The following is a 27,181-nucleotide window of genomic DNA, read 5'->3' on the forward strand; positions in this document are numbered from 1 at the left end:
CCTTACAACAACCTAAGAAGTATTATACCTATGAAGTACTCATAACAGTCTATGAAGTATTATTATTATCCCCACATTTTAGTTGAGAAAACTGAAGCACAGAGCTAATAAATGGCAAAGCCACGCTACAAACCCCAGGTGTTTGAAACCAGAGCCGGCATTTTAAAACTATATCTCCTCTGCCTGAATTACATAGTCCTTATTTCTTTTTATCATTTGTTCATTTCACACCATCTGCCCTAAACAATGTTCTAACCTTTCCTTATACTACTTCTAGTTCCAAGTATAGCAAAGAGAGATCTTGGTATTGTCTTCATTGTTTTAATCTCAACACTTTCTTGACTTCATCCATGTTAACACATTTCTGCAATTTAGTGCCAGCTCTTACATCTTTTGTATGTGACATTTTAAATCCATTATATTGGTTTTGTAGATGGATCCTCTTTTTTGCCTTGTGGCTATCATGTATACTTTTGTTGTATTTTAATAGAATTCCTCATATTCCTTTACAGAGGCTAATAAAAGCATTATTCAAAATAATTGTGGAGTTGAATATTATTACTATATTTTGGTTCAATAAGTCACTATACAGATCATACTTGAATTACCAACTTATAGATAACTGAAATACAAAACTTTAAAATCAAAGCAGTATTAAAGATAGCAAAGTTTTTTTTCCTTGAAAGCATAGGCCAATCTAATATTTCTTCAAAGTCTTTATTATAACAATTATTAAGTATATAAACATATAAATTATAAGAAATTGGTTGAACACTCAGTGCCATAATGGCTAAAAACTGCTGTATAAAACAAATTTCTATTTCATTTTGTTCAATTATCATGTCTCATTCAAAAAACATTGAGCCCATTTAATAAATAGTCTATTTAATATATAGTCTTTATTAAAGTTCTTTATTAAAGTTCTATAAAGTCTTTATAATATATAGACTATTTAATAAATAGTCTTTATTAAAGTTCACTGAGATCATCCCTTTACTGAAATTAACCCATTTTTGATCCAGACTTGTTAAAAATTTTGAATAATGGAGCTGACTTGAATAATTTCTTTAGGTTGGCTTGTTCTCAGATCAACAGAACAGAATCTTTTGTGCAAGATCAGAGTCCCTCTATACTGGCTTTTTCATTTGTCAACATATATATACCACACAACTATAGGCCAGGCATACTTTGGGCACTAGAAAAGATTCAAATAAGGTCTTGCCTTCAAGGTGCTTATATTCTACCCAGTTGACAGACAATAAGATATAAATAAATTAATTATTGTTACCCAAGCACTATGAAGAAGATAAGCCAATCAATTGTTAGAAAAAATGATGAGGGTGGAGGTGAACTGCATTGGCTAACACAGTCAGGGAATATCTCCTGAGCAGAAGGCATCATACTTGAGGCCATAAGGAGAAGAAGGCAGGCTGTTGATAATCTGAAGGAAGATTCCAAGCAAAGCTCTAAGACAGGGAGGAATCTGGAGGGTATGAGGGCCAGAAAGAATAGCTGGGATTAGTGAGTAAGCAAAGGGTAGAAAGAGTCGAGGTCAGAGAGATAGGGACCAGTAATTTTAGTATAAATGCAGAGGGTTTTAAACAAGTTAATGATGTACCTGATTTATACTTTTAAAAGATACTCTGTGTAGAAAGGCAAAAAGAGGTCAGGGAACCTGGTTAGGAGGCCTTTGGAGTAATTCATGTGGGAGATGACAGTAACTAGATGACTAGTAACTAATAATGATTAGTGATTTTGTGCATCTTTTAATGTACCTGTTGGTCATTTGTATGTCTTCTTTGGAAAATGTCTATTCAGGTCCTCTGCCAGTTTTTATCAGATTATTTGTTTTTTGCTATTGAGTTGTAGGAATTCCTTACATATTTTGAAAATTAACCCATTATTAAATATATGGTTTCCAAATATTTCCTACCATTCTTTAGGATGCCTCTTCATTTTGTTGATTGTTTCTTCTGCCGTGCAGAAGCTTTGTAGTTTGTTGTAGTCCTACCTATTCATTCTCAGTTTTGCTGCTTGTGTTTTTTTGTGTCATATCCAAAAAATCATTGCCAAGACCAAAGTCAAGGAGTTTTTCCCTATATTTTCTTTGAGAAGTTTTATAGTTTCAGTCCTTATGTTTAAGTTTTTAATCCATTTTGTGATAATTTTTGTGTATGGTATAAGAAAGGGGTCCAATTTCATTCTCTTGCCAGTTTTCCCAACACCATTTATTGAAAAGATTATCTTTTTCCCATTGAGTATTATTGACTCCCTTGTCAAATAATAGTTGACCACATATTCATGGGTTTATTTCTGGACTCTTGATTCTATTCCATTGGTCAACATGTCTGTTTTTATGCCAGTAGAAAACTGTTTTGATTACTATAGCTTTGTAGTATAGTTTGAAATCAGGAAGTGTGATGCTTCAGCTTTGTCCTTCTTTCTCAAGATTGCTCTGGATATTCAAGTCTTTTGTAGTTCCATATGACTTTTAGGATTTTTTTTTCTATTTCTGTGAAAAATGCCATTGGAATTTTTATAGGGATTGCATTGAATTTATAGATGGCTTTGGGTAGTATGGGCATTTTAACAATATTAATTATTCTGATCCCACAACATGGAATATCTTTCATTAATTTTTGTCTTCTTCAATTTCTTTCATCAACATCTCATAATTTTCAGTGTACAGATATTTCACCTCCTTGGTTAAGTTTACAGGTTTCCCTCACTCTCTGAAAGTAGAGTGTTCCTATGAAACCTTTTGTAAACAGAAATGGCATAAATCAAAGAAGCAATTAGGACAGATGTTGTTAATTGATGTATAAAACAAATCAAGATAATGCAAAGATGCTCGCAGACACGGTTCAATGTATGATGGCTTGATGCTGAGACACTGAGCATAGCTCCCAGGGATGGAGCTTAGAAGTGCCATTCTGGCAGCTCAGGGTGAGTGCTGCCTTTGTAATGACTCACTGCAAAACAAATTTGAACACTTTTTGCCTTTTGCTTTTTTTCGTAAAAGTGAAAATATTCTTCAGATTTTTTTTTGGTTAGAAAAATAAGTACTAATGTAGGTCTTTCATAAAAGCAAAATGGCATAAAGTGAACTTTCAAAAAGTGAAGGGTACCTATAGTCCTAAGTATTTTATTGTTTTAATTTACTATTGTAAATTGGATTGTTTTCCTTTTTTCTCTTTCAGATATTTTGTTTTTAGTGTATAGAAAGGCAACTAATTTTTGTATATTGATTTTGTACCTAGCAACTTTACTGAATTTGTTTATTAGTTCTAGCAGGTTTTTTGGTGGAGCCTTTAGGGTTTTCTATATATAAGATCACGTCTTCTGTAAACTGAGAAAATTTACTTCTTCCTTTCTTATTTGGATGACTTTTATTTCTTTCCTTATCGAATTGTTATGGCTAGGTCTTCCAGTACTAGATTGAATAGGAGCCGTGAGAGTGGGCACCCTTGTCTTGTTCCTGTTTTTAGAGGAAACTCTTTTCAGCTTTTTACATATGAGTATGATGTTAGCTGTGAATGTGTCCTATATGGCCTTTATTACATTGAGATATATTCCCTCTACACCTAATTTGTTGAAAGATTTAATTATGGAATGGCATTGAATTTTGTCAAATGTTTTCTCTGCATCTATTGAGAAATCATGTGATTTTTATTTTTTACTATATTAATGTTATGTATAACATTTATTAATTTGTGTATGTTGAACAATCTTTGCATCATAAGGATAAAACCCACTTGATCATTGTTCATGATCTTTTTAATGTGTTGTTGAAATAGGATACTCACTTTAGATTTAAGGACACACATAGACTGAAAATGAAAGGATAGAAAAATATATTCCATGCAAATGGAAACTAAAAGCGAGTCGGAGCAGTTATATTTATATCAGACACAATAGACTTTAAGTCAAAAAACTGTCCAAGAGTCAAAAACTGTCACAAAACTGTCACATAAAAATGGAGATATATAAATTATAAATAAATATAGACACCCAACATCAGAGTATATAAATATATAAAGCATACATTGACAAAACTGAAGGGATAAATAGACAGTAACTCTATAATAATAGGAGATTTCAATACTCCACCTTTCATAATGGATAGAATGTTCAAACAAGATCAAGGAAACAGAGAACTTGAACACAACATTATAGACCAAATTACATAGAACATTCCATCCAACAGCAGCAGAATACACATTCTTATCCAGCACACACAGAACATTATCCTGGATAAATCACATGTTAGGTCACAAAACAAAAGGATTAAATAAATTTAAAAGATTGAAATCATACCAAGTGTCTTCTCTTTATCTTTTTTCTTTTTTTCTTTTTTTTTTTTTTTTTGTGTTACGTGGGCCTCTCACTCTTGTGGCCTCTCCCGTTGTGGAGAACAGGCTCCGAACATGCAGGCTCAGCGGCCATCGCTCACAGGCCCAGCCGCTCTGCAGCATATGGGATCTTCCCGGACCGGGGCACGAACCCGTGTCCCCTGCATCGGCAGGTGGACTCTCAACCACTGCGCCACCAGGGAAGCCCCAAGTGTCTTTTCTGACCACAATAAAATTGAACTAGAAATCAATAGAAGAATAAAGCTGAAAATTTCTTTAATATATGGATATTAAACAATATACTCTTTAATAACAAATAGGTCAAGTAAGACATCAAAATGGAAATTAGATAATATCTTGAGACAAAGGAAATGAAAACATGCCATACCAAAACTTATGAGATGCATCAAATGCATTAGTAAGAACAAAGTGTATAGCAATAAACACCTTCATTAAAAAAAGAAGAAAGATCTCTTTTAAGGCAAAAAATTTCAAACAAGTACAGTATGTCTTTTCTGATTTAAAACATTAAAAAAAATCTTAAATGAACAACCTGATTCTATACCTCAAGAAGTTAGAAAATAAAAGAACAAATTAAGCCCAATGTTAATAGAAGAAAGGAAATAATAAAGATTCGAGAGGAAATACATAAAACTGAGAATAGAAAAATAGCTTTAACAAATCATCAAAACTAAGAGTTGGTATTTTGAAAAGATAGACACAGCTGACAAACCTATAGTAAGACTAAGAAAAAAAGAGAAGACTCAAATAAATGAAATCAGAAATGAAAAAGAGACATTACAACTGAGGCCACATAAACAAAAAGGATTAATAGAGACTACTATGAACAATTTTATGCCAATGAACTGTATAGCATGGAATATATGGATAAATTTCTTGAAACATACACTCTACCAAGACTGAATCATGAAGAAATAGAAAATCTGAACAGACCCATAACTAATAAGGCGATTGAATCGGTAATTAAAAATCTCTAAGCAAAGCAAAGCCCAGGACCAGGCAGCTTTAGTGCTAAATTCTAACAAATATTTAAAGGGTTAATGACAATCTTTCTTAAACTCTTCTAAAATGTTAAAGAGGAGGGAACACTTCCAAACTCATTTTTGAGGCCAGCATTACGCTGATACTAAAGCTAGCCAAAGACACTACAAGAAAACTATAGTCCAATATCCCTGATGAATATAAAGGCAAAATTCCTCAACAAAATACTAGCAAACCAAATTCAATAGCACATTAAAAGAATCATACACTATGACGAAGTGGGATTTAATCCAAGAGTGCAAGGAACATTCAACATATGAAAATCAATCAATGTGATACATCATTAACAGAATAAAGGGTAAAAATCACATGATCATCTTTACAGATGCAGAAAAAGCATTTGACAAAATTCAACACCCTTTTATGATAAAAATACTCAACAAACTGGGACCAGAAGGATATTTACCTTAACATAAAAAATGAAATGCCCACAGCTAACATCATAGTTAAAGCTGAAAATGATTCTGCTAAGATCAGGACAAAGCAAGTATACCCACTGTTACCACTTCTATTCAGCATAGTACTGGAAATCTAGCCAGAGCAATTAAGCAAGAAAAAGATATGAAGGACATCCAAATAGGAAAGAAAAAACTAATATTATCTCCGTTTATAGATGACATGATTCTATATGTAGAAAACCCTAAAGATTACACACATACACACAACAACAACAACAACAAAATCAACAAAAACCTGTTAGAATAAATGCTTTTAGTAAAGTTGCAGGATCAAAATCAACATACAAAAATCAGTTTTATTTCTATATACTAAAAATCAACAATCCAAAAGGGAATTTAAGAAAACAATCTTATATATAAGAGCATCAAAAGGAAAAAAATATTTAAGAATAAACTTGACCAAGGGGGACTTCCTTGGTGGTCCAATGGTTAAGATTCCACACTTCCACAGCAGGGGACACGGATTTGATCCCTGGTTGGGAAACTAAGATCCCACATGCCGCATGGCATGGTCAAAAACAAACAAACAAACAAACAAAACTTAACCAAGGATGTAAAAGACTTGTACTCAGAAAACTGAAAAACATTTGTGAAAAATTAAAGAAGACTCAAATAAAAGGGAACACATCCCCTGTTTGTGGATGGAAGACTTAGTGTTGTTAAAACACCCAAACTACCTAAAGTAATCAGATTCAAAGCAATCCCTGTCAAAATCTCAATGGCATTTTTTTTACAGAAATAGAAAAAACAATGCTAAAATTCATATGGAACCACAAAGGACTCCAAATAAACAAAACAATCTTAAGACAGAAGAACAAAGCTGGAGGCATAAACCTTTGTGTTTCAAAACATATTACAAAGCTAAAGCAATCAAAGCAGTATGGTACTAGCACAAAGACAAACGTATAGACCAACAGAACAAAATGTAGAACACAGAAATAAACCCACACATATACAGTCACCTGATCTTCGACAAGGGTGTCAAGAATACACAACGATGAATGTTTAGTCTCTTCAACAAATGTGTTGGGAAAATGGATATCTACATGCAGAAGGATGAAACTGGACCATACATCATACACAAATAAGCTCAGAATGAACTAAAGATCTAAATGTAAGACCTAAAATTGTAAAAGTTCTAGAAGAAAACATGAGGGGAAAGCTTCTGGACATTGACCTTGGCAATGATTTCTTGGTTACGACATGAAAAGCACAGACAACAAAAGAAAAAATAGACAAGTGGAGCTATATGAAACTAAAGAACTTCTGGATAGCAAAGGAAGCAATCAACAGAGTGAAAATGCAACCTATGAAATGGGAGAAAACATTTACAAATCATATATCTGTAAGGAATTAATTTCCAAAATATATCAACTCCTACAACCAAATACCAAATAACCTAACTAAAAAATGTCAAAAGACTTAAATAGGCATTTCTCCTAAAAAGACATACAAATGGCCAACAGGTACATGAATGGAAGTTCAGCATCACTAATCATCAGGGAAATTAAAATCAAAACCACAATGAGATATCAACCCACACCTGTTAGGATAGTAATTATCAAAAAAAAAAAAACCAGAAATAACAAATGTTGGTGAAGATATGGAGAAATTGGAACCCTTGTTCACTGTTGGTAGGAATGTAAAATGATGCAGCTGCTACAGAAAACAATACGGCATTTCCTCAAAAAGTTAAAAATATAACTACTATATGACCCAGCAATCCCACTTCTAGGTATTTAATCAAAATAATTGAAAAAGGCTATTAAAGAGATATTAGCCCTCCCATGTTCATTGCACCATTATTCCCAATAGTCAAGATACAGAAACAACCTAAATGTCCACTGACAGATGAATATATAAACGAAATTGGTATATACATGCAATGGAATATTACTCAGCTGTGAAGAAGGAAGGAAATCCTGACATATGCTACAACATGAATGAACCTTGAGTACGTTATGCTAAGTGAAATAATCCAGTCACAAAAGAACAAATACTACATTATTCTACTTACATGAAGTAGGTATCTACTTCATCAAAGTAGAAAGTAGAATGGTGGTTGCAGGGCCTAGTGGGAAGGGAAAATGATGAGTTGCTATTTAATGGGTATAAAGTTTTAGTCATGCAAGATGAAAAAGTTATAGGGATCTTCTATACACCTTTGTGCTTATAATTAAGAATACTGAACACTTAAAAAACAATTAACAGGGTAAATCTTATGTCATGTGTTTTTTAACCACACACACACACACACACAAAGTGTCTTAAGAAACCAAAGGAAGATCATGTTTCAAGAAGAGGAGTGTGGTCAGTCACATCAAACGATGCTGAAAAGTCAAATACGATGATAGAGAATTATCCATTAACTTTAGCAAAAAAAAAAAATCATTGGCAACCTAGATAAGAACAATTTTAGTGCAGTGGTGGGGAAATAATGAGATTAGTATGCCATAGGCAGAGGAAAGGAAATAACCTGAAGACAGAGGGGATATTTTTACAAATATCAGAGAAATAGTGCAGTGGATAGAGACACAGGTGTGGAGTCAAGGGGGATTTTTATTTCTTTAAGAGAGGTAATATTTATAGTAATATATGTTTGTGTAGCGACTGAAATGATCTGGTAGTGGCAGGAAAGAGAGGGGATAAATTTGAGATCAAACGTAGGAGATTTGAGTGAATGAGATCCAGACCATGAGTAGAGAAGCTAGACTTATGTAGGATCAGGTCATGACTTCTTCTTACCTAAAGAAAATACAGAATATGCAGAAATAGATGCAGGGGGGTGATGGGTTAATTGTGGGAAACTGAGAAAGTTCTTATCTGTTTGCATCTATTTTTTTCCTGTAAAATAAGAGGTGAGGTCATAAGTTTAGAGTGAGGTGGGAGGGATATATTGATTTGAGAAGCAAGAAGAGTATGAAGTTATTATCTCAGAGAATAGGAAAATGAATTTACTAGGGATATGCAGTCAGATTACTAGGGATATGCAGTCAGATTACTAAGGATGTGCAGTAAGATTCATGGTCAAAAATGTCTAGTTAGTGGAGCCATCCAGGCTGTGTACTCTTTCTTCAAAAATATCTAGCCACTGAAGTTTTCTGGGATTGGAAAATGTAGAAAAATGAGTTTAACTGAGTTGGAGTTTCTTCCAAGTAAGCAGAACAAGAAAGAGTAAGATGAGAATTAAGGACATTTTCAAGAGTGAAACTCTAATGCTAGACCCAAGGAATTTGAACTGATGCAAAGAGAAATGAGGAATGAGAAATGAGGGGTGACAGTTCTGCAGCCTTCCTTTCTAGCAACTTTCAAGGTGATACCTTTATATTCCTTGACCATTTTTTTTTTCCTGAGAAAAGCCCAGAGCAGGTCATGGCAGGAGTGTGTTTAGGGCTAATTCTGTGCTGAGACAGCCCTGTTCCTCCTTCTTCTCATCTTCCTCCTCCTCCACATGGCAACAGAGGAGTATAGTCAGAGTTGTGTATTGAAATAGGTTCCCATTTGCCCATGAAGACCCCTTCAAGTACATCTTCCTCTTCACCAGCCAACAAGACAGAGGGGACCTCCAGGGAAGCCTACAAGGCAACTAAGATTGTCATTCATTCATCAGAGTCCACTTACCTTCATGAAGAAAAATTCTCCAAGTGAATCAAGGAACACAACCATCATTTATAATGTTGACCAAGGATAAACATGGCTGCTTCATAAAAATTAATTCACAAGAAGAATTCTTCTATGTGAAACGTAATATTAGCTGACATTTAAGATAGAGTGGTGTAAGAGTTGTCCACTCCCAGGATCTATAATGAAATATAGGAACATAACAAGAGCACATCTAACAAATCAATGGACCATCCATTTCAGTACCTGATCTCCGGAGGTTACTAATCCTGGCAGCTTCTCAAGCATGTTTAACCGTCTCCTTCTGACCCATCTTCCTCTCTTAATAGAGCATAATAAAAGCATATGGTGCTGTAGAAAGCTTCTGGTTGCCGAATTTCATTTGAACCATGGTAATTTTCTCTCTCACTTTCCCCTGCCTTCTAGAATATATGATTTTTATAATTTTCTGGTCCCCAATCTTCTGAGACTGATTCTAACCCTACACAGAGAAAGAGAACTAAGAGAATCTATAAGCTTCTTGAGGATAACAAACTCCATGATTGTACCTAGAAGTTCCTTGAGTGCCCATGGGTAATGGTTATGGATAAACCTCATTGGTGGTAATAGGTAAAATTTCCAGATTAACAGAGCTGACCCCTTTAACCAACGATAGTTAAAATGTGTGCATATGTGTGTATGAGATTTAACCTTCTCTTGAAGGCTCAAAACACATCAATTGCTCTATTAATGTGCTTTAAAGCAATGAAGGTGTTAATAACTACCTTAGGTCTATCAGATTATTTGGCTCTATTTACATTGTCCCAGGCTGTTCACTGGGAACAGTATGGACCCCAGTTTCTGTTCCTACTCTGGACCTGTCTGGAGGAATGATTAATTAGGTAGCACCAGAGGTCTACTTATAGGAAATATCAAGAAGCTTCTTGGAAAAGAAGTTATCTTAAGAGAAAGTTGATACACCTATGGGCATGCACACATGCACATGCACATGCACATGTGCATGCAGAGAGTGAATGAACATTGAGAATGATGCAGAGTACAGAATAAAACCTATTGTCCTCTGCCCGGCCCTCATAAACTCATACCTGAGTCCTAGGGCAAGGTGGCAACACCAAAAGAATCAACATAAATTCAAAGAGCTCTTTTGTTGGCATCCATACAAAAAGCAAAAGGATTGAAAGGATCTGGCAGTGTTGGCACTCATGGCTTCAGCAGTGACAGCATAAGCAGTAGAATTGGCATCAGCACCTTCCACAATGGGGGAAACCCAGTTCTGAGAGCCTTTGACCATAGTGGAATCCGAGGTCCTTGTTACTCATTAACATCCTCAGTGTTGGGCCTCTGCAGACTTAGCACAAGCCCTGGTGGGTCTGCCAGCAGCAGTGGTGTTTTGGGTATAAAACTATGGAAGTACAGTTCCTCTACATGTCAAAGCAGCAAACATGACAACTCCCCATAGGTTTCCCCAAAACAGGAAAGAAGGAAAATTGCTGATACTACGTGTGTTAGCCCACAAAATCGGTTTATAAAACATATTTAAGAATTTTTCCAGAGATTTCTAGAACTATTTGGGGTTTTTTAATTATTTTATTTATATATTTATTTATGGCCGCGTTGCGTCTTCATTGCTGCTCACTGGCTTTCTCTAGTTGCGGTGAGCGGGTCTACTCTTTATTGCGGTGCGTGGGTTTCTCATTGCAGTGGCTTTTCTTGCTGTGGAGCACAGGCTCTAGGCACAAGGGCTTCAGTCGTTGTGGTGTGCGGGCTTATTAGTTGTTCTAAAGAGCAGGCTCAGTATTTGTGGCCCACGGGCTTAGTTGCTCCGCGGCATGTGGGATCTTCCCGGACCAGGGTTCAAACCCGTATCCCCTGCATTGGCAGGCTGATTCTTAACCACTGCGCCATCAGGGAAGCCCTCTAGAACTATTTGGAAGTCCATGAAGGAGGTACTTGAGAGCGGTCAAAACTGACAATGAACATGACTCCGATTTTACTTTGGGGCTGATAGAGTTTAGGGAACATTACATTTTGTGTCCCTGTATCATCATTTATTAGTCTTTCCTCATAAATATTTCCTATTTTTATTGCTGATGTATGTCACTCAACAGTTTTACTCCTCTTCTTTGTAACTTATTCTTTCTATTTTCATTAGGTAGGGTTGGAATTAAATAGGATACAAGAAACTAAGTAATGATATGAGAAATCTTCATATGAGTAAAGTGTGTGAGCCTTAACATATAAACGTATCTATTTTAACAACTTGAAGGTTCTTTTTAAAATTTTAACTCTTTTAGCGCACTGATTATGCTAAAATAACTAAAATTCAAACAAGTGAGTTATAACCACATTTATGCATGTTTCTATTCCATATAAACCATGATTTAAATAAATGAGGTATGGTTTGCAAATACGAAGATTGATCTTCTTTCCATCAAAACTCAAGTTACTGTTGACCTTTGTGTTTGAGATTTTTCTGATGCTGATTATTACTACAGTTTGCATTTATGATGCCACTATTACTTCAGAGCAATATTGAAAAGTTTTAGTTTATAGATAAGGTGAACAAATCTGTGACCTATAAATATAACAAAAGTCGCTGGTCCTGTAACACGTACAAAAAAGTGGGATTAAATGGACAAGAACCAATATGGAGTGTCTCCTAAATTGTCATTAGTGACCAGTAGCATTACCAGATGGTCTGATTTTAAGTGCTATTGACGGCTGGTATCAATGAGCATCAGGACTTTAAGGAAATGAGGGGGAAGATTTTACATTTATCACAGTGACCTAATTTGCACACTTAGGTAGCAATTAAATCACTTTTATTGTGATTTTATTGAACTGTAATGTCAGTTATCAGAAATGTTCCCAACCTGGGCCATTAGCCTTGAGTCAGATATGGGAGCTCTGGCTCTAAGCCTGATTGTAAATTTTAACACTCACAGATAGACTGCATGGTCCATTAGAAAGAACTTATTCAAAGATGTATATTTAAATTTGGTTCTGCCACTTACATAAAGGTTCCTCTTAGAGATACCCTAAGCAGTGTTTCTCAAACTAAATGGGTATATAAATCACCTGGGGACCTTGTTAAAATGCAGATTGTGATTAAATCGGCCTGAGGGCTGGGGTCCAAGACGCTGCATTTCTATCAAGCACCCATGTATGCTGATGCCGCTGGTCCCTGGATCAACGTTGAGTAGCAAGGCCTTAGGAGACTATTGATAGAACATGTGAAAAGCATGTGTGTTCATGAGAAAACACTTTGTAAATTGTAAAATGACGGAAGTATCATTTCATATTGATTAGTAATAGTTGGTGATTCAGTTCAATTCATCAAGAGCGAGCCCCAGTACGATAAATTATGTTCCAGATATTCAATTTTTTTCTTTTTAGCAAAACCAAAACCAAAACTGGGAATTGGAAAGGCAACACAAGAAAGATAGTCATTCTAAACAATTTTGTTGTTTTTTGATTGCTTTGAAAAATTAACTTCCATATCACTATCAGAACTAAAATGATGAAAAAAAATGCCCTGTGTTTTAAAAGAAACTTGTACAATTAGACCCAGTCCCAGATTTGCTCTGTAGATTGTCTCATCCCAATCAAAATAGAAATAGTAAATTATAAGGAAAAGGAAGATAGTTGGCTCCAGGAACAACAAGAAGAGATCACTGTGAGGGAAGAAATTTAAAACTAATAAAAGCCAACACAAGAACACAGAAACTGGAGCTATATAAACATCTAGTTTCCCTAAGTAAGACGGTTCTTTTTCATTGGTGTTAGCATTTTCTGGAAGAGTGTACAAAATCTACAAGAACAGTGATCGATTTCTAAAGCATTTCTGTGTTCCTTATCTAAAGTACAATTAACAATTCCTGTTCAAGTTTTGATTTGAAAACTGGCAAGGGAGAGACCAAAGAAAGGCATATCACTTCCAGATTGATAGGTGGCAAGTTTAATAAGCAGGGAACTTACCTAAGAAGCTTGTTTTAAGGCAGCTGCAAGATGACTGGATCTCTGCACCTACCCGCCAGAATCTTAAAAGTTTATATAGAGGCCTTAAAGAGGTTCAGCCACTTACACTGTCCAGATGGTCTCAGTAACACATTGCTCTCTCAAGGCTGCATCCTTGAAAATGGTTCCCACTGTGTGAACAGTGGGCAGAAAGTACATTCCAAAGACAGGGGATGGGGGAAGCAAACTCTGCCCGGGTCCAGCTCGAAGGCCAACTGGTGGTCAACTCAGTAATCAACTCTGACACCAAGGAAACATACACTCTTTCTGAGATTCTAGTCCCACAACATTTTAGCCAATCTTTCATTATTACATGGTCAATTTACTGTATTATGTGAAGAAGACTTTCATCACATATCAGAAAATGCATAACGGACCCCTCTTATGGAGTAAAAACCCTTCCTGATCTTTTAGATTTTGGACAGAATGACTCCCTGTCATAGATCCAGATCACCAACAAATTACAAGCAATAGCTTGCTTGCTCCCATGACGGATCTTTTTACAATGGTTCTGGCAGCACTACGATTATAGAGTTAGAACTCGGCTTCAAAGATGCCAGAAATTCATCAGACCTCACCTGAATTTGATACTTTGTCTCCCTGCTTCCATCCCTGTTTATCCTCTCTCAACTGTTTGTGGTGACAGGACACATTATTCATAAACCAAAATGCCAGGATATTGTTAAGCAAACATGTATGAATGAAAACTTAGCTTGGTGTCATCAGAGATAGGAAGAAAAGACAAATGAGACCGAAATCCGAGTAACTGTCAGTGTGTTACGACACTACCATTCCTTTGAAAAATAAAGTGAAAGTAAAACTACTAATACCGATTACTAATTTAATTCCTTAGGCCAGTCAATACCGAATCATGAGGCCATTTCAATGCAAAACAGCCGCTGAGAAATTTGGTTATGAAAGCAATCAAGATGCAGACACTTGAGAAACATTTAAAGATGCCAGAACTGCACACCTGGTGGGGAATATCACACACCTGCAGATTGTTCTTTGCACTAGCTCTGGGTGATCCAGATCAGCTGCCCCAGGTGGATGGCTTCATAATTAGACAGCTCTTCACTCTCCAGTTGCTCCACCTAGGAAAACCTGAAGCTTTGAGTATGACCGAGCAGCCGTTCCCTTCTACAGAAAAACACTTGTGTGGTACATCAGGAGTGGTTTTAAATGGTGGAGATAATTACTTAATTCAAGCTGTAGCAACTGGCCAAGTAAACAAGCAGCAGCCAGGAAGCTATTAGCATGATTTTAAGGCAATTATTCCATTAGTGTTTAATAGTGTCCAATTAGTCTTCCCTGACTATCGAAGTTTGAACGTCTTTTTTCCTCCAAAAATTCTCACAAGTTGAGTAATGTGGAAAGGTATCAAGCCCATTTTTAAACCTGGATTTATATGTGTGGATCTGCCAAATGTACATTACAGAATCATGGAGAAATTCAGGCGTGTAGATTGGTGAAATAGGGGTTTATTTTTTCTCAGAAGTATTGAGGGTGAGAATGGAAGGCTTTGCAGGGGATCCACTTTGAGTATACAACTACGAGGGAAAGTAGTGGAAATTCCCACTGCATCCAATGCCATCATCAGTATGTCTCTGCTGTAGGACTATCAGAATATCAAAGCCTCTGACCTCAGGTTTTCACTTTGCCCTGTGGAAAGAAAATTCATCCTGTTCCTGCTAATGCCTATTCCCTTGTCCTCTCACCCTGATTAGTACTTGTTGTTGCTGAATCATCCAGATACAAACCCCAAAGCATTTCCCTCCAAAATTCCTAGGAGATTTTTTCCTAAGGACCATTTTAAGGGTTATATCACTGAACTGATTGTAGGTCATTTCCCTTCACTGAGGTGCAATTTTCACATCTGTGAAATGGAGTTAATACTTATCAGCATCGACTGCTTCACAAGGTTTGGGGAAGGATTATGTGATCTGGGCTACATGCTAGGGCTTTGAAAAGTGAAGTATTATAAAAAAGTAAGTTAGATTCAGACATGGTATCATACCATCCCTCAGAACTTGCAATGTGAACTTGCGCTTTTAACCTCCCTGTGTCTCTGGAGAGTCACCTATCAGGAGGCTGGCAACAGGGTCCTTGCCCTTCTTACCTTTTATGTGAACACAAATTCTCAGGTGAGACCATGTAAAAGTAACCTTCTAAAAACCAAAAAATAAAAAGGAAGGAAGAAAAGAGGATAGGAATGCCTGTGGAAGTGAGAGTGGAATTTTGCCAACAAAGTTCTGTGCTTTCTATGGTCTCCTTCAAAAGAGCGATCCCAGGCTCACCCAGGGAGCAGGGTAAGTGCAGAGTGGAGAAGCTGTCTTGTTCTTTTCCTTGGAGACACCTGGGCTCTTGGGAAGCTACCTCTTGAAGAAGGACAAAAGTAGAAGAAACCTTCCCTTCCAGGGTTGGCTCTCAGAGTGTAGCCTGTGCCTGTCATAACTGCCAAACATCCACTTGATGAACGACCATTGATTTGAGTTACTGATCAATTCCAGGGCTACTGGTTAGAGACTCTTGGGATTTTAAAGAAAACCCATCTTTTCCTCTTTTTTTTTTTTTTTTAAAGTATGATTTCCCCCAGTGGCTGAGAGGGGGCGCCGGATAGGGCAGATCTAGAGAAGGCAGATCAGAAGGTTGAACTTGATAACACGGCACAGCTTGGGGCAGGGTATTTTGCCCTCTAAGCTGAGTCCTGGAAGGGTCAGGCATCTGCACCCTCAGCCCAAGCGAAAAGTCAACGAAGTATGGCTGTGTCCCCAGCTGTCACCGTGGTACACCGTCCTGAAACGACCCTCCCTCCTGCACATCTGAACTAGGGTCTGCTGCGCTCCCGTCCCAAAAACCTGCCTCGTCCTCTGGTCCCAGTCGTGCGCGCTATGCTGAAGCCTCTGGATGCCTCCAGTCTCTTCCTCGCTTTGCCCACGCTTCCGTCCTGCTAGCCTGTCCGGACACCACCGCAATTATCTTTTCCCTAAGATTTGCCTATTAATCCCACCCCTCCACCGCAGCTCACGCAGGTTCCCCTGCCCAGCTTCTGTCCCGAACAACAAATGCACGGTCCACGAGGGTTTGCTTTCCTGACCCGCGCGCTGTAGGCTGCTAACAGCCCTTGGACCAAAATCCAGACGGCGGCCACCCGGCCAGGCCCTCTAGGTCCACGCAGATCAAGAAACTGCTGCCTCCTCTCCTCTCCCCCTTCAGCTCCCGGTCAAGGGCAGCGATCACGCCGCCGCCGCGGGTCCCTGAACTTTCATCACTCTTCGGGAAGCGCTTTGTGTCTTTAAAGGAGACTAGGGACGAATATTAATGACTCGGGTAAGGTTCTAACAGAGAAATCCACCAGATCCGCTTGATTCCGTGACAGGGATGGAGTGGGAGGTCCACGGGCCGGAGCCGAGCCCTTAGGACAGCAGCTCGCTCTCGCCGGTCACTATCACCCCACAGCCCCAGAAATCGCCCCCAGCCCCAAGTCTTCGGGGAAAACGTGGCAGGGGGCCACGAGGGGCCGTCCTGGAGCCAAGCCTTTCCCCTGCCCCAGCCTTCTCACACAACCTGCTTCAAAAACCCATGGGAAATCAGTCACCTTGACTCCCCGCGCCGCGGTCCCCAGACGTTTGGAAAACGCCAGGAGCCCGGAGGCTCCCAGGCACGCACTCTCCTGGCCGAGACCCACCCCTGGAGACTAGTTTCCCTCCCGCGGGCATCGTGGCAAGTTACCACTTCGTGGCAGATAAAGCAGGGCGGGGCAGGTGGAGCGGACGCCGAGCGCCCCGTCGGCAGCCTCAGCGCGCCTACCTGGGATGGCTAAATTGGTGAGGGGGATGCTGTGGATGCTCTCGGGCAGAGTGGCCATCCAGTCGGCGAATTTCAGCTCGTTCTTCCCTTGAGACGAGGCCATCGTGCGGTCGCTGTGCCGCGCGCTGGTCCTCACGCTCCTCGGGCAGGCTGGCAGGCTGCTGCCGCTAATCGAATGTTTGCTCCAGCCCCGCTAGAGTTTACACTCCGCTGCGCGCCACACCCACAGGATGGCGCAGACACATGCTAATTTTAATAATTATTCAAAACACCCCATGCTCCCTTAGTGCCTCCGCCAGACTCCGCTGGAGCTTTTGTTCCTGACGTCCGCGCTCAGCTTTCTCCTCTCTCCCCGCCCTCCCCGACTCCCTCCTCCTGTCTTATCCCTCCTATGCGTCTCTGTCTTTTCTCGCCATTTCTGCAGCGTTCCTTGGCCTCTTACTATTTTTTTTTTCCTTTTTCTTTTTTTAACTTGGGTCACACAGCTGCTTTGCCCATGACCTTGCTCGGTCCTCTGATGAGACTTCCTAGCCCTGCTTGTATAAAAGACAATCTTGTGGCTGACCCTAAAATCCTAGTAGACTTTGGGATGCTATCACCTCCTGGGGAGCTGACTCTCATACTGGCTTTCAGGACTTTCCATTCTTACAGAAGAGCTTTTCTTTTTGTAAGCTACAACAGGTTATTTTCTTTCCTCAGTCGGGGCCCAGAGCCCTGCTTATAACAAAATGGTGGTCTTTCTTCACCACTTTGCTAATTTTTGGAGTAGTTGACAAGTGTGCTGTCAGCAAAGAACAGTAAGTTCCAGGTGGTTCCTACTTAATCCCTGGCACCCTGTTCTAGACATTTCAAGGTAAAGAAGCACATCAACCCCTTCATTTCCCTGATTATGAGAAATGTATGCTATATCTATGGAGAAAGCTGTTTATGTCCTCTCTGTGTCATTTTCGTGGCACTCAGGACAAGGCTGAAGCCTGATGCTAGAAGAAAATCACCACATTTCCCAGTGACATGTTGTAATTATTGCCAGTAGCATTTGGTGGAATTTATTTGGCAGCATTCAAAATGATCTATGTGATTGTCTGAATTTTCATTCCTTGGCAGACTAGAGAGGTGTGCCTCTCTCAAGAGAAATCACTTGTCGAGCCTCCAAAGAACTGTCTTGGTCCACCTGCTCTCAGATGAGAAAGAGGAGAAAAATCAAATCTCACAAATGTGATGAGTCCAGGGATGGCCTGAATAGGAATGATAAGCAACGGACTGAAAATGCGCGGGGTCTTTGCAGCCCAGTGAATGTAGATGCAATAAAGGTGCCTCTGTTCTTTGCGTCAGTGATGTAAAATCCTTTTCCTAAAGTAAATGCTGTTAAGTTGGGAAAATGAAAACCAAGGTAGGAGAGAGAGCTGTAAAATGTGGGGATATTTTTTTTCAATTCAGTAAACCATATAGCATTTTTTAAAAACAACCTCAGCTAAAGCCTGCTTATTGTACAAGGATGCAGAACTCAAAGAATATTCACTCCAAATAGGGAGCACTGTGGGAAAGGTGGAGAGAGGAGAGAGAATACCTTATCCATGTGATCAAATTTTCTGTTCTCCCATAGAATCAATTCATAATTGCAAAAGAACATGGTAGGGTTATCTTTAAGAATGAGAAAGGATGTACTGGGATTTTTTCCCCAAGGTAAATCTTAATATTTCTGTTAGCACAGTAGAACTCACATATCCTTTTTTTTTTTTTTTTTTTTTTTTTTTTTTTGTAGTACGCGGGCCTCTAACTGCCGTGGCCTCTCCCATTGCGGAGCACAGGCTCCGGACGCACAGGCTCAGCGGCCATGGCTCACGGGCCCAGCCGCTCCGCGGCATGCGGGATCCTCCCGGACCGGGGCACGAACCCGTATCCACTACATCGGCAGGCGCACTCCGGACCACCGCGCCACCAGGGAAGCCCCACATATCCTTTTGATTAGGGTGAGAATTCAGCTCACTATAGGATTGCTGGTCAAGAGACCTACAAACACCACCCTCTGGCTAATGCTGGTGCTCTGTGGGCATCATTGCAGGGCAATGAGGAGAGCTCAGATCTGGGAATTGGCTGCTCTGTCTCTGAGTCATTTAGGCAAGTCTTCTAGTCTCTGTCAGCCCTGGTTGTCTCCATCATAAAATGGTGAGAGTAACTCAGAGATTTGTGGTGAAGCTTCCAGAAAAGAGTGTAATGAAAGAGCTTTGTTATCAGCAAAGCATCAGACAAAATGTGAGACCTATGTTTATTAAGATAAAAATGTCTATTTCCCTCTCTTTGTCACTTCTATCTTTATAAAATATTCATTTTCAAGAGAATGAAATAATTATTGAATCTTGGGATTTTGTTTTTTAGTAAGATGCACTTTAAAAACATGCCCTATTCAATTGTGTTGAACCTATGTGTCCCTGAAAGTTTACAAAGCATTTTTAAAAAATGAAACCACCTTAAATGTTGAGGAAATATGCCTCTCTAAAGAATAGTACCCTTTATCTTTTGGTAAAGCAAACAAACAATCCCTCCCCTGTTTTATCTGCTTTGAACTTCAGATTTTTACTGTATTGGTTTTTCATGAAACTTTACATTTCTCTGCATGCGAGCCACTAAAAAGGACGGTGCTGAAAGTGGATAGTTTATGAATTTCTTTCCCAGAATTATAATCAATATTTTAAGGCAATTTATGACCCAGTTTCCCCGTCTTTCTATTATAGCTTGGTCACTATTTACTAAATGATATTAGAAAAATCATATAATTTCTATGGGCTTTAGTTTGCCCACTGTATTAGTCAGGGTTTCCCAGAGACAGTAATATGGATATAAATATAGACATATAGAGAGATTTATTTTAAGGAATTGGCTCATATAATCATGAGAGCAGGCAAATCTGAAAGGCAGACCAGCAGGCTGGGAACCCAGGTAGGATTTCTGTGTTGCAGCCTTGAAACAAAATTCTTCTTTGGGAAACCTCAGCCTCTGCTCTTAAGACCTTCAACTGATTGGATGAGACCCACCCACATTATAGAAAGTAATATCTGCTTTATTCAAAGTCACATAATTACATATGCTAATCACATCCACAAATACCCTCACAGCAACATCTAGACTAGTGTTTGACAAAACTACTGGGTATCATAGCCTAGCCAAGTTGACACATAAAATTAACCATCACACTATTATTCTATCTTTCTGTTTCCTTTATGATTATTTCTTAACATATAGCTGCTGGCAATAGCAGGAGGAGGAATGAAAATATTTAGTTGTTTTACTCTATTCAGAGAATTCAAGGTATGGATCAACATTTTTATCATTACAACAGAGATGAAAAAATACTAATGATTTTTAATTGTGCTGTTGAGAAAAACTTAAAAAAACTTATCCTTAAAAAATTTTTAAGCATAAATGGAAAGAGGAGAATGACTTACTGCAGTGGTTTCCTGCTCCTATTAAAACTTACTCATGTAATCCTCAGCTGTCGATCAAAACGACACTATACACAGTTTATAAACATGCTACTTATTTGGAACATTTCCTTACTTCATATCCTCCTCCACTCAGAAATACATGGCTCTTTACTACATGTTTTCTTTCATTAGTTCATAATATTTCTCAATTGTTGGAGATATATACTTTTATTTTTTATATATTTTTTATTTTTTATATTAAATTGATGTTGAATTACGTTCCAAAAAACAAGAATTCTTACAGCTCAGAAAACTTTAGAACACATTTCAGCTGAATAATATTTTTAAAGAGGAGCTCTGTTTAAAACAACTCGGCCAAATCATTAAAAAACATGGTGTTCATAAATATGTATTTATAGAGTCAAACTTAAAGAAAACACATACAAAAGGGGAATAAAGAATCTTTGTAAAAACTAACTACTAATAATCAATGCTTTCTGATCATTCTCTGCAACCTCTACCCAGATATTCCATCATAAGATGGAATTATTGTATTTTAAGCATATAAAAATGCTTTTTACACTTAAATTCGAAGTAGAAAAAAGTGACAGCTTCCACTTGCCTCCACCATTTTAACCCTGCAGAGATTTTGGTTGTACCCCTCTCTCTTCCTCTACATCTACATCTTATATACAAGTCCAAAATAAGCTAATTAATACTCACTAAATACAATCTAGTGGTCGGAATCATAAGCTATGGAATCTGAAGGACTGGATTCAAATTCAGGTTTCCCCAGTTAACTACTATGTGTTTTTTGATTTCCTTAACTGAAGCATGAAGAATGATTATTCCCTCCTGAGGGGTAGGAAAACGGAAGGTGCTATGAAGCTTAAGTCAAGTGAGAATTTAAAGTTTATTGAACAGAATGGAAGCTTTATAAACTATAAACTATAGTTCATCCTTATGCTTCTTGCAACCACCACGCCTTTGCTCATGCTATTAACTCCACATGGAATACACTTTCATGCTTTCACCTGTAAAAACACTTTCCATTCTAATTCATCTTTGCAACTTCTGTCATTATTCATAAGCAGAAGTAATTTTTCCTTTTTCTGAACACTCATTACAGTTTGTTTATAGCTGTCTTGTAGTGTGTTTCTAATTCCCTAGTTAGCCTTAAAGCATTATGTGGACAGTGATGGTGATATTTGATACCCAGTCATGCCTCTCACAGTGCCTAAGACATAATAAGGACTCATTATAATCATTCATTTACTTATTTCATAAGTATTTATTGAGTGTCTATTATGTGCTCTGTCCTAGAGAGGGAAGATAGAGCACAAGTCCCTGAACTCACTGAGTTTATGTTTCAGGCAGAACGTGGCAAATGATAGCTTAATGTCTGAATAAATAAATGACTTGGCTGTATCTCTTACCTCAATGTCAAAAGCCCTCCTTTAGCATGCTTGATTTTTAGTACTTCACTATGTAGCAAACAACTTATAACTTAATTTTGAAAATATATTTTGAAAGAAAAATTGTTTCAGAATTGTTTTGCCTGTCTATACTGGCTTTTCTAATTCTTTCCATCCTATTGCTATCTTGGTAAAGTCAGTGATCACACTTGGAAATAACATGGTGTACTCTTCCAGATTTCCAGAGGTCATCACTAGCAAACTATTTGATTTCTCAGAGCATGGGGATTCCTGTGGGTGGAGGTTAGCCAGGGAAGGAAGAAGGAGAATGTTTTAGGTTTACTTGTAGAATCAGAAAAATCCTGGAACTATTCTACTTCTCATTGCTAAAAAAATTATGACCAGGGCTTCCCTGGTGGCGCAGTGGTTGAGAGTCCACCTGCCAATGCAGGGGACACGGGTTCATGTCCCGGTCTGGGAGGATCCCACGTGCCGCTGAGAGGCTGGGCCCGTGGGCCATGGCCGCTGGGGCTGCGCATCCGGAGCCTATGCTCTGCAGCGGGAGAGGCCACAACAGTTAGAGGCCCCCGTACAGCAAAAAAAAAAAAAAAAAAAAACTATGACCATAATTATACCAGTGCTCATAGGAGCATTATTCACAATGGCAAAAAGGTGGAAACAACCCAAATATCCATTGACAGAAAAATGGATAAATATAATGTGGTATAATCATACAATGGAATATTATTCAGCCTTAAAAAGGAAGGAAATTCCGATACCTGCTACAACATGGATAAACTCTGAAAACATTGTGCTAAATGAAATAAGCCAGACATAAAAGGACAAATATTCTATGATTCCACTTATGTAAAGTACCTAAAATAATCAAATTCATAAGGACAGAAAATAGAACAGTATTATGAAGGGTTGGGAGAGTGAAGAATGACATTTTAATTGATGCAGAGTTTCAGTTTAGGATCATAAAAATTCTGGAGATGGATAGATAGTGGTAGTAGTTGTACAATAATGTAAACATTATTCAGTGTCACTGAACTGTACACTTAAAAATAAGATGGTAAATTTTATGTTATGTGTATTTTGTCACAATTTTAAAAACTAATGACTCGATTGGACAGAAGAATCATACTTGTTTTATCAATTATAAGGCTCCCATTGTAACCCTTTAGTACTAGCTTATCCTCCAGCCAGTGATTGCCAGGAACACACCTGAAATTATACAAATTGGATTTATCACTTTTTGTAGCAAGAGAGAATACAAATCATGGGAACCCTGGGCCATATCAGTAAGAAGATGTTAGCAAGAAATTATTATAGGATTTTCCCTTATGTTTTGTGATTTGGGGAGGGTTTAAGGAAGTGGGGCTTTGCTCTGATTTGGATGCTGTTAGGAAGTGGTGTAGGGGGTAATTCAATGAGTATCTTCATAAATCTTATCTAGAAGGAGGAGAGACTATACTAATGCTAGAGCTATAAGAAGTAAAGAAGCAGGAGTCACTCACTAGAGTGGGGTATATAAGATCATTTTTGTGGCATGGACAATACTGATGTTTTGTCCATTTCCAGCCATGATTACAGAGGGCTCATGTTCTTTTTTGTTGTTGTTGCTCAACGTCTTGGGGTGGACTTGTATAATGTTGATGTTCCATGAATGTGTTTATGGTCAACAGATGAACACCAAGGCCTGGCTGATAATACCAGAAATCCTAGATGTCAGGGGCTATTTTTCACTTTCCCACCAATAAGTAGAAGGACACAGCCCAACCTAAGTTTTCTGGAGCTCCAAGAGTCCTAGCCTTGTAGACCTTTGCAAATGATAAATGTCATTGGCAACTTTGATTATGCACTCCCCATCAATAAGATTTTCACTTACATTTTATGGCATGAACAGATTGATGCAATAAAGCAAATGATACACCTGCATGTGCCACCTCATGAGTGTTCATGCACAGTTATGCCCTGAAAAACCATTTGTGTCCTCCTGCCATTCTCGAATAGTTCCCAATGTACACAGAAACAATGATAATCCTTGTTGCAGAATAACTCACTCAATTTGCATTTCTTTTCAGTCTCTTCTTGCAAACCCCAAAGGCAATCATCTGTAACTAGGGCTGTCTGACAGGCAAAGATAATGCTGTGGTACACCACTAACACCTTAGAGAAAGAGATTCTGAGAAGAAAAGTCAAATAATGAGCTCTCAGTCTAGCTCTAGCCCTAGAACTGCAGATCAGCTGTGGAAGATAGTGTCAGAAATCTGGACACAGTGTGTGAGGCAGGACAAGTATCTGACTGTTCAGGGAGCTTTGAGCAATGCTCAGCACAGAAAAACAAAGAATTAGATACAATGACTATTTGTGCTTATTCATCTTTCTGACTACCATTCTAGCATCATTTAAGACTACACCTTTGTCCAAATCCTGCATTTGTCTTAGTCAATGAATAATAAACTTAGGGGATCCTGCATCTAAGCCGTAAACTATGTTCGCTCAGAGTAGCTGTCCATAACTTTAGTGCTGAACATGAACAGATTCATCATTTGCTCTGAGTGTATGTTTATGATGGCTAGCTCTTGTAAACCTGTGACTATACTGTTCTGGTGGTAAATAACAAACATTTTTTGGTAGTTTACAGCCACAGCTATCTTCTCACTTGGTTTCTTTTAAAACATTTCATCATAAAAAATTTCACACACTTGCAAAATTGGACAGAACAATTAATAAACCTTCACATACTCATTCCTCAGACTCAATAATTATCTGCTAATGGGGAACTTTTATGTTTTACACACTGCTCCTTCAAATTGAATGATTTTAAGTAAATTCCATATGTGATAATATTTAATCCATAATATTTTGATATGTTATTATCTAATATAGTCAATCAACCACTCAATTCGGATTTTAAAAGTCACCAATTAATGAACGAATTAACTGAGATTTTTCTCAACTCACTGATTAGTAGCCTAGATACAATATAAATTGGATGCTTTAAATTGTGTTATTTAACTCAAGTTGTATGTAGGGATGTTTATACAACTTGTAGGGAAATTGTAAAAAGTAAAATTAAAACTTTACAAACATAGACTACCTTAAGTTAAAGGTAACCACACCCTCTGGTTGTATAATTACTATGTGAATATACTGTTGAAGAGAGAATTAATTTCCTTGAAACTATATGTGCTGTAATCACTGCATTTATTCTTTATAGTCTAAAGACTTTATCTTTTTTAATGATTGAAGTTTGTGTATTTTTTTATCAAAATGTTACTCTTTTATTTTGAAAAAGCTAAAGAAAATGCATACATCTCTAATAAAAAAGTCAAGCCTAAGACCTAGGCCTCATTTTGTCCACTACACACAAAGTAACCCAAATGACTACTAAATTATTTTATTATGTACCACATTTATATAAGACATATTTTTTTACCTTCCCATAGAGGCAATACAATAATATAATTTCATTTAATTATTACATATAGTTTGAAAATACCATTTGACAAAAATACTAAGAACACTTTCAGATGTCCCTGCAAATACATATAAAGACTTTTACAGCTACTATGAGAAATAACATAATTCTAAGATATAAGAATTCATTCTATTTAATAATTATCTAATATTTGCACTGAGTGCTAAATAGCTATGCATGGAGTCAGAGTATCTTTGAAAGCTTGTATAGAGAGCTTGTAAATAAACTTGCCTTTACAAGCACTGGAGAAAGTGTTACAAAATTTACGCTACATAAAATAAGGACAAATTATCATTAATACAAAATGGCTAAGGAGCAGCTTTCCTGGCCCAGCAAAGACAATTGTGGACTTGGAAGAGATGAATGCCAAAATCTATAATAAGTCACATAACAACTGATAAAAATTTCTGGAAGGAGACTGCAAATGCCTAAATGCCTTATTTCCCAGGCTGAGTGATTCTAATTTGTAAAACACATGGAAGAGAATAAGAGCTAAGGAAATATAATCCAAGAGGACACCCACACGTAAATATCACTGGGGAATGAGAAATTATAGTGCTACCTTCCTAAAATAGAAAAATTAGTAAGCATGCAATCTCCAAATTAATGGACTTGGCAGAAAACCTATGTGGTCAGGACACTGAAAAATGGTCCAGTTCTCAAAGTAAATAATATTGGTTTGCAGACACAAAGAGTCACAAGACTAATTTTGATTTTGTGTGGAAATTCAAAAATGCAATATTAAAAGTTATGGCTCCATTGTATATTCTTTTTTTTTTTTAAGATGTTGGGGGTAGGAGTTTAGTAATTTATTTATTTATTTTTGCTCTGTTGGGTCTTCATTTCTGTGCAAGGGCTTTCTCTAGTTGTGGCAAGTGGGGGCCACTCTTCATCGTGGTGCGCGGGCCTCTCACTATCGCGGCCTCTCTTGTTGCGGAGCACAGGCTCCAGACGTGCAGGCTCAGTAGTTGTGGCTCACGGGCCTAGTTGCTCTGCGGCATGTGGGATCCTCCCAGACCAGGGCTCAAACCCGTGTCCCCTGCATTAGCAGGTAGATTCTCAACCACTGCGCCACCAGGGAAGTCCTCCATTGTATACTCTTGCCTCCTTTGTCAAAGATTAATTGACCGGTGCTGTGTGGGTTCTCTATTCTGTTCCACCGATAAATTTAAAACCTCTCTCCTTTGAGCCAGAATCAAACCAGCGACCCAAGGATGGCCACAGACAGGCATCTACAGTCCTTCGCTTTACCAGCTGAGCTACCAGAGGGAACACACATTTGATTGAATATATAATGAATATACTATAGAGAAAAGACAGTCTCTTCAGCAAGTTGTACTGGGAAAACAGGACAGCCATACGTAAATCAATGAAGTTAGAACACTCCCTCACACCATATACAAAAAATAAACTCAAAATGGCTTAAAGACTTAAATATAAGACATGGCACCATAAAACTCCTAGAAGAGAATATAGGTGAAACATTCTCTGAAATCATAGCAATGTTTTCTTAGGTCAGTCTCCGAAGACAATTGAA

At 38.0% G+C, this 27,181-nt stretch overlaps 1 protein-coding gene across 1 annotated transcript in view; it reads right to left on the reverse strand.

The window, feature by feature from the left end:
• PLCXD3 (phosphatidylinositol specific phospholipase C X domain containing 3) overlaps positions 1–17,423 on the reverse strand; it is a 191,793-nt gene extending 174,370 nt beyond the window's left edge. The window contains exon 1 of the mRNA XM_060146043.1: positions 17,321–17,423. Coding sequence (XP_060002026.1) covers positions 17,321–17,423 — 103 coding nt within the window. The remainder of the gene's footprint in view (positions 1–17,320) is intronic.
• Between the last annotated feature and the right edge of the window lie 9,758 nt (positions 17,424–27,181).

This window comes from Lagenorhynchus albirostris, chromosome 3 (assembly GCF_949774975.1).
Source record: "Lagenorhynchus albirostris chromosome 3, mLagAlb1.1, whole genome shotgun sequence".
Classification (NCBI taxonomy): Eukaryota; Metazoa; Chordata; class Mammalia; order Artiodactyla; family Delphinidae; genus Lagenorhynchus; species Lagenorhynchus albirostris.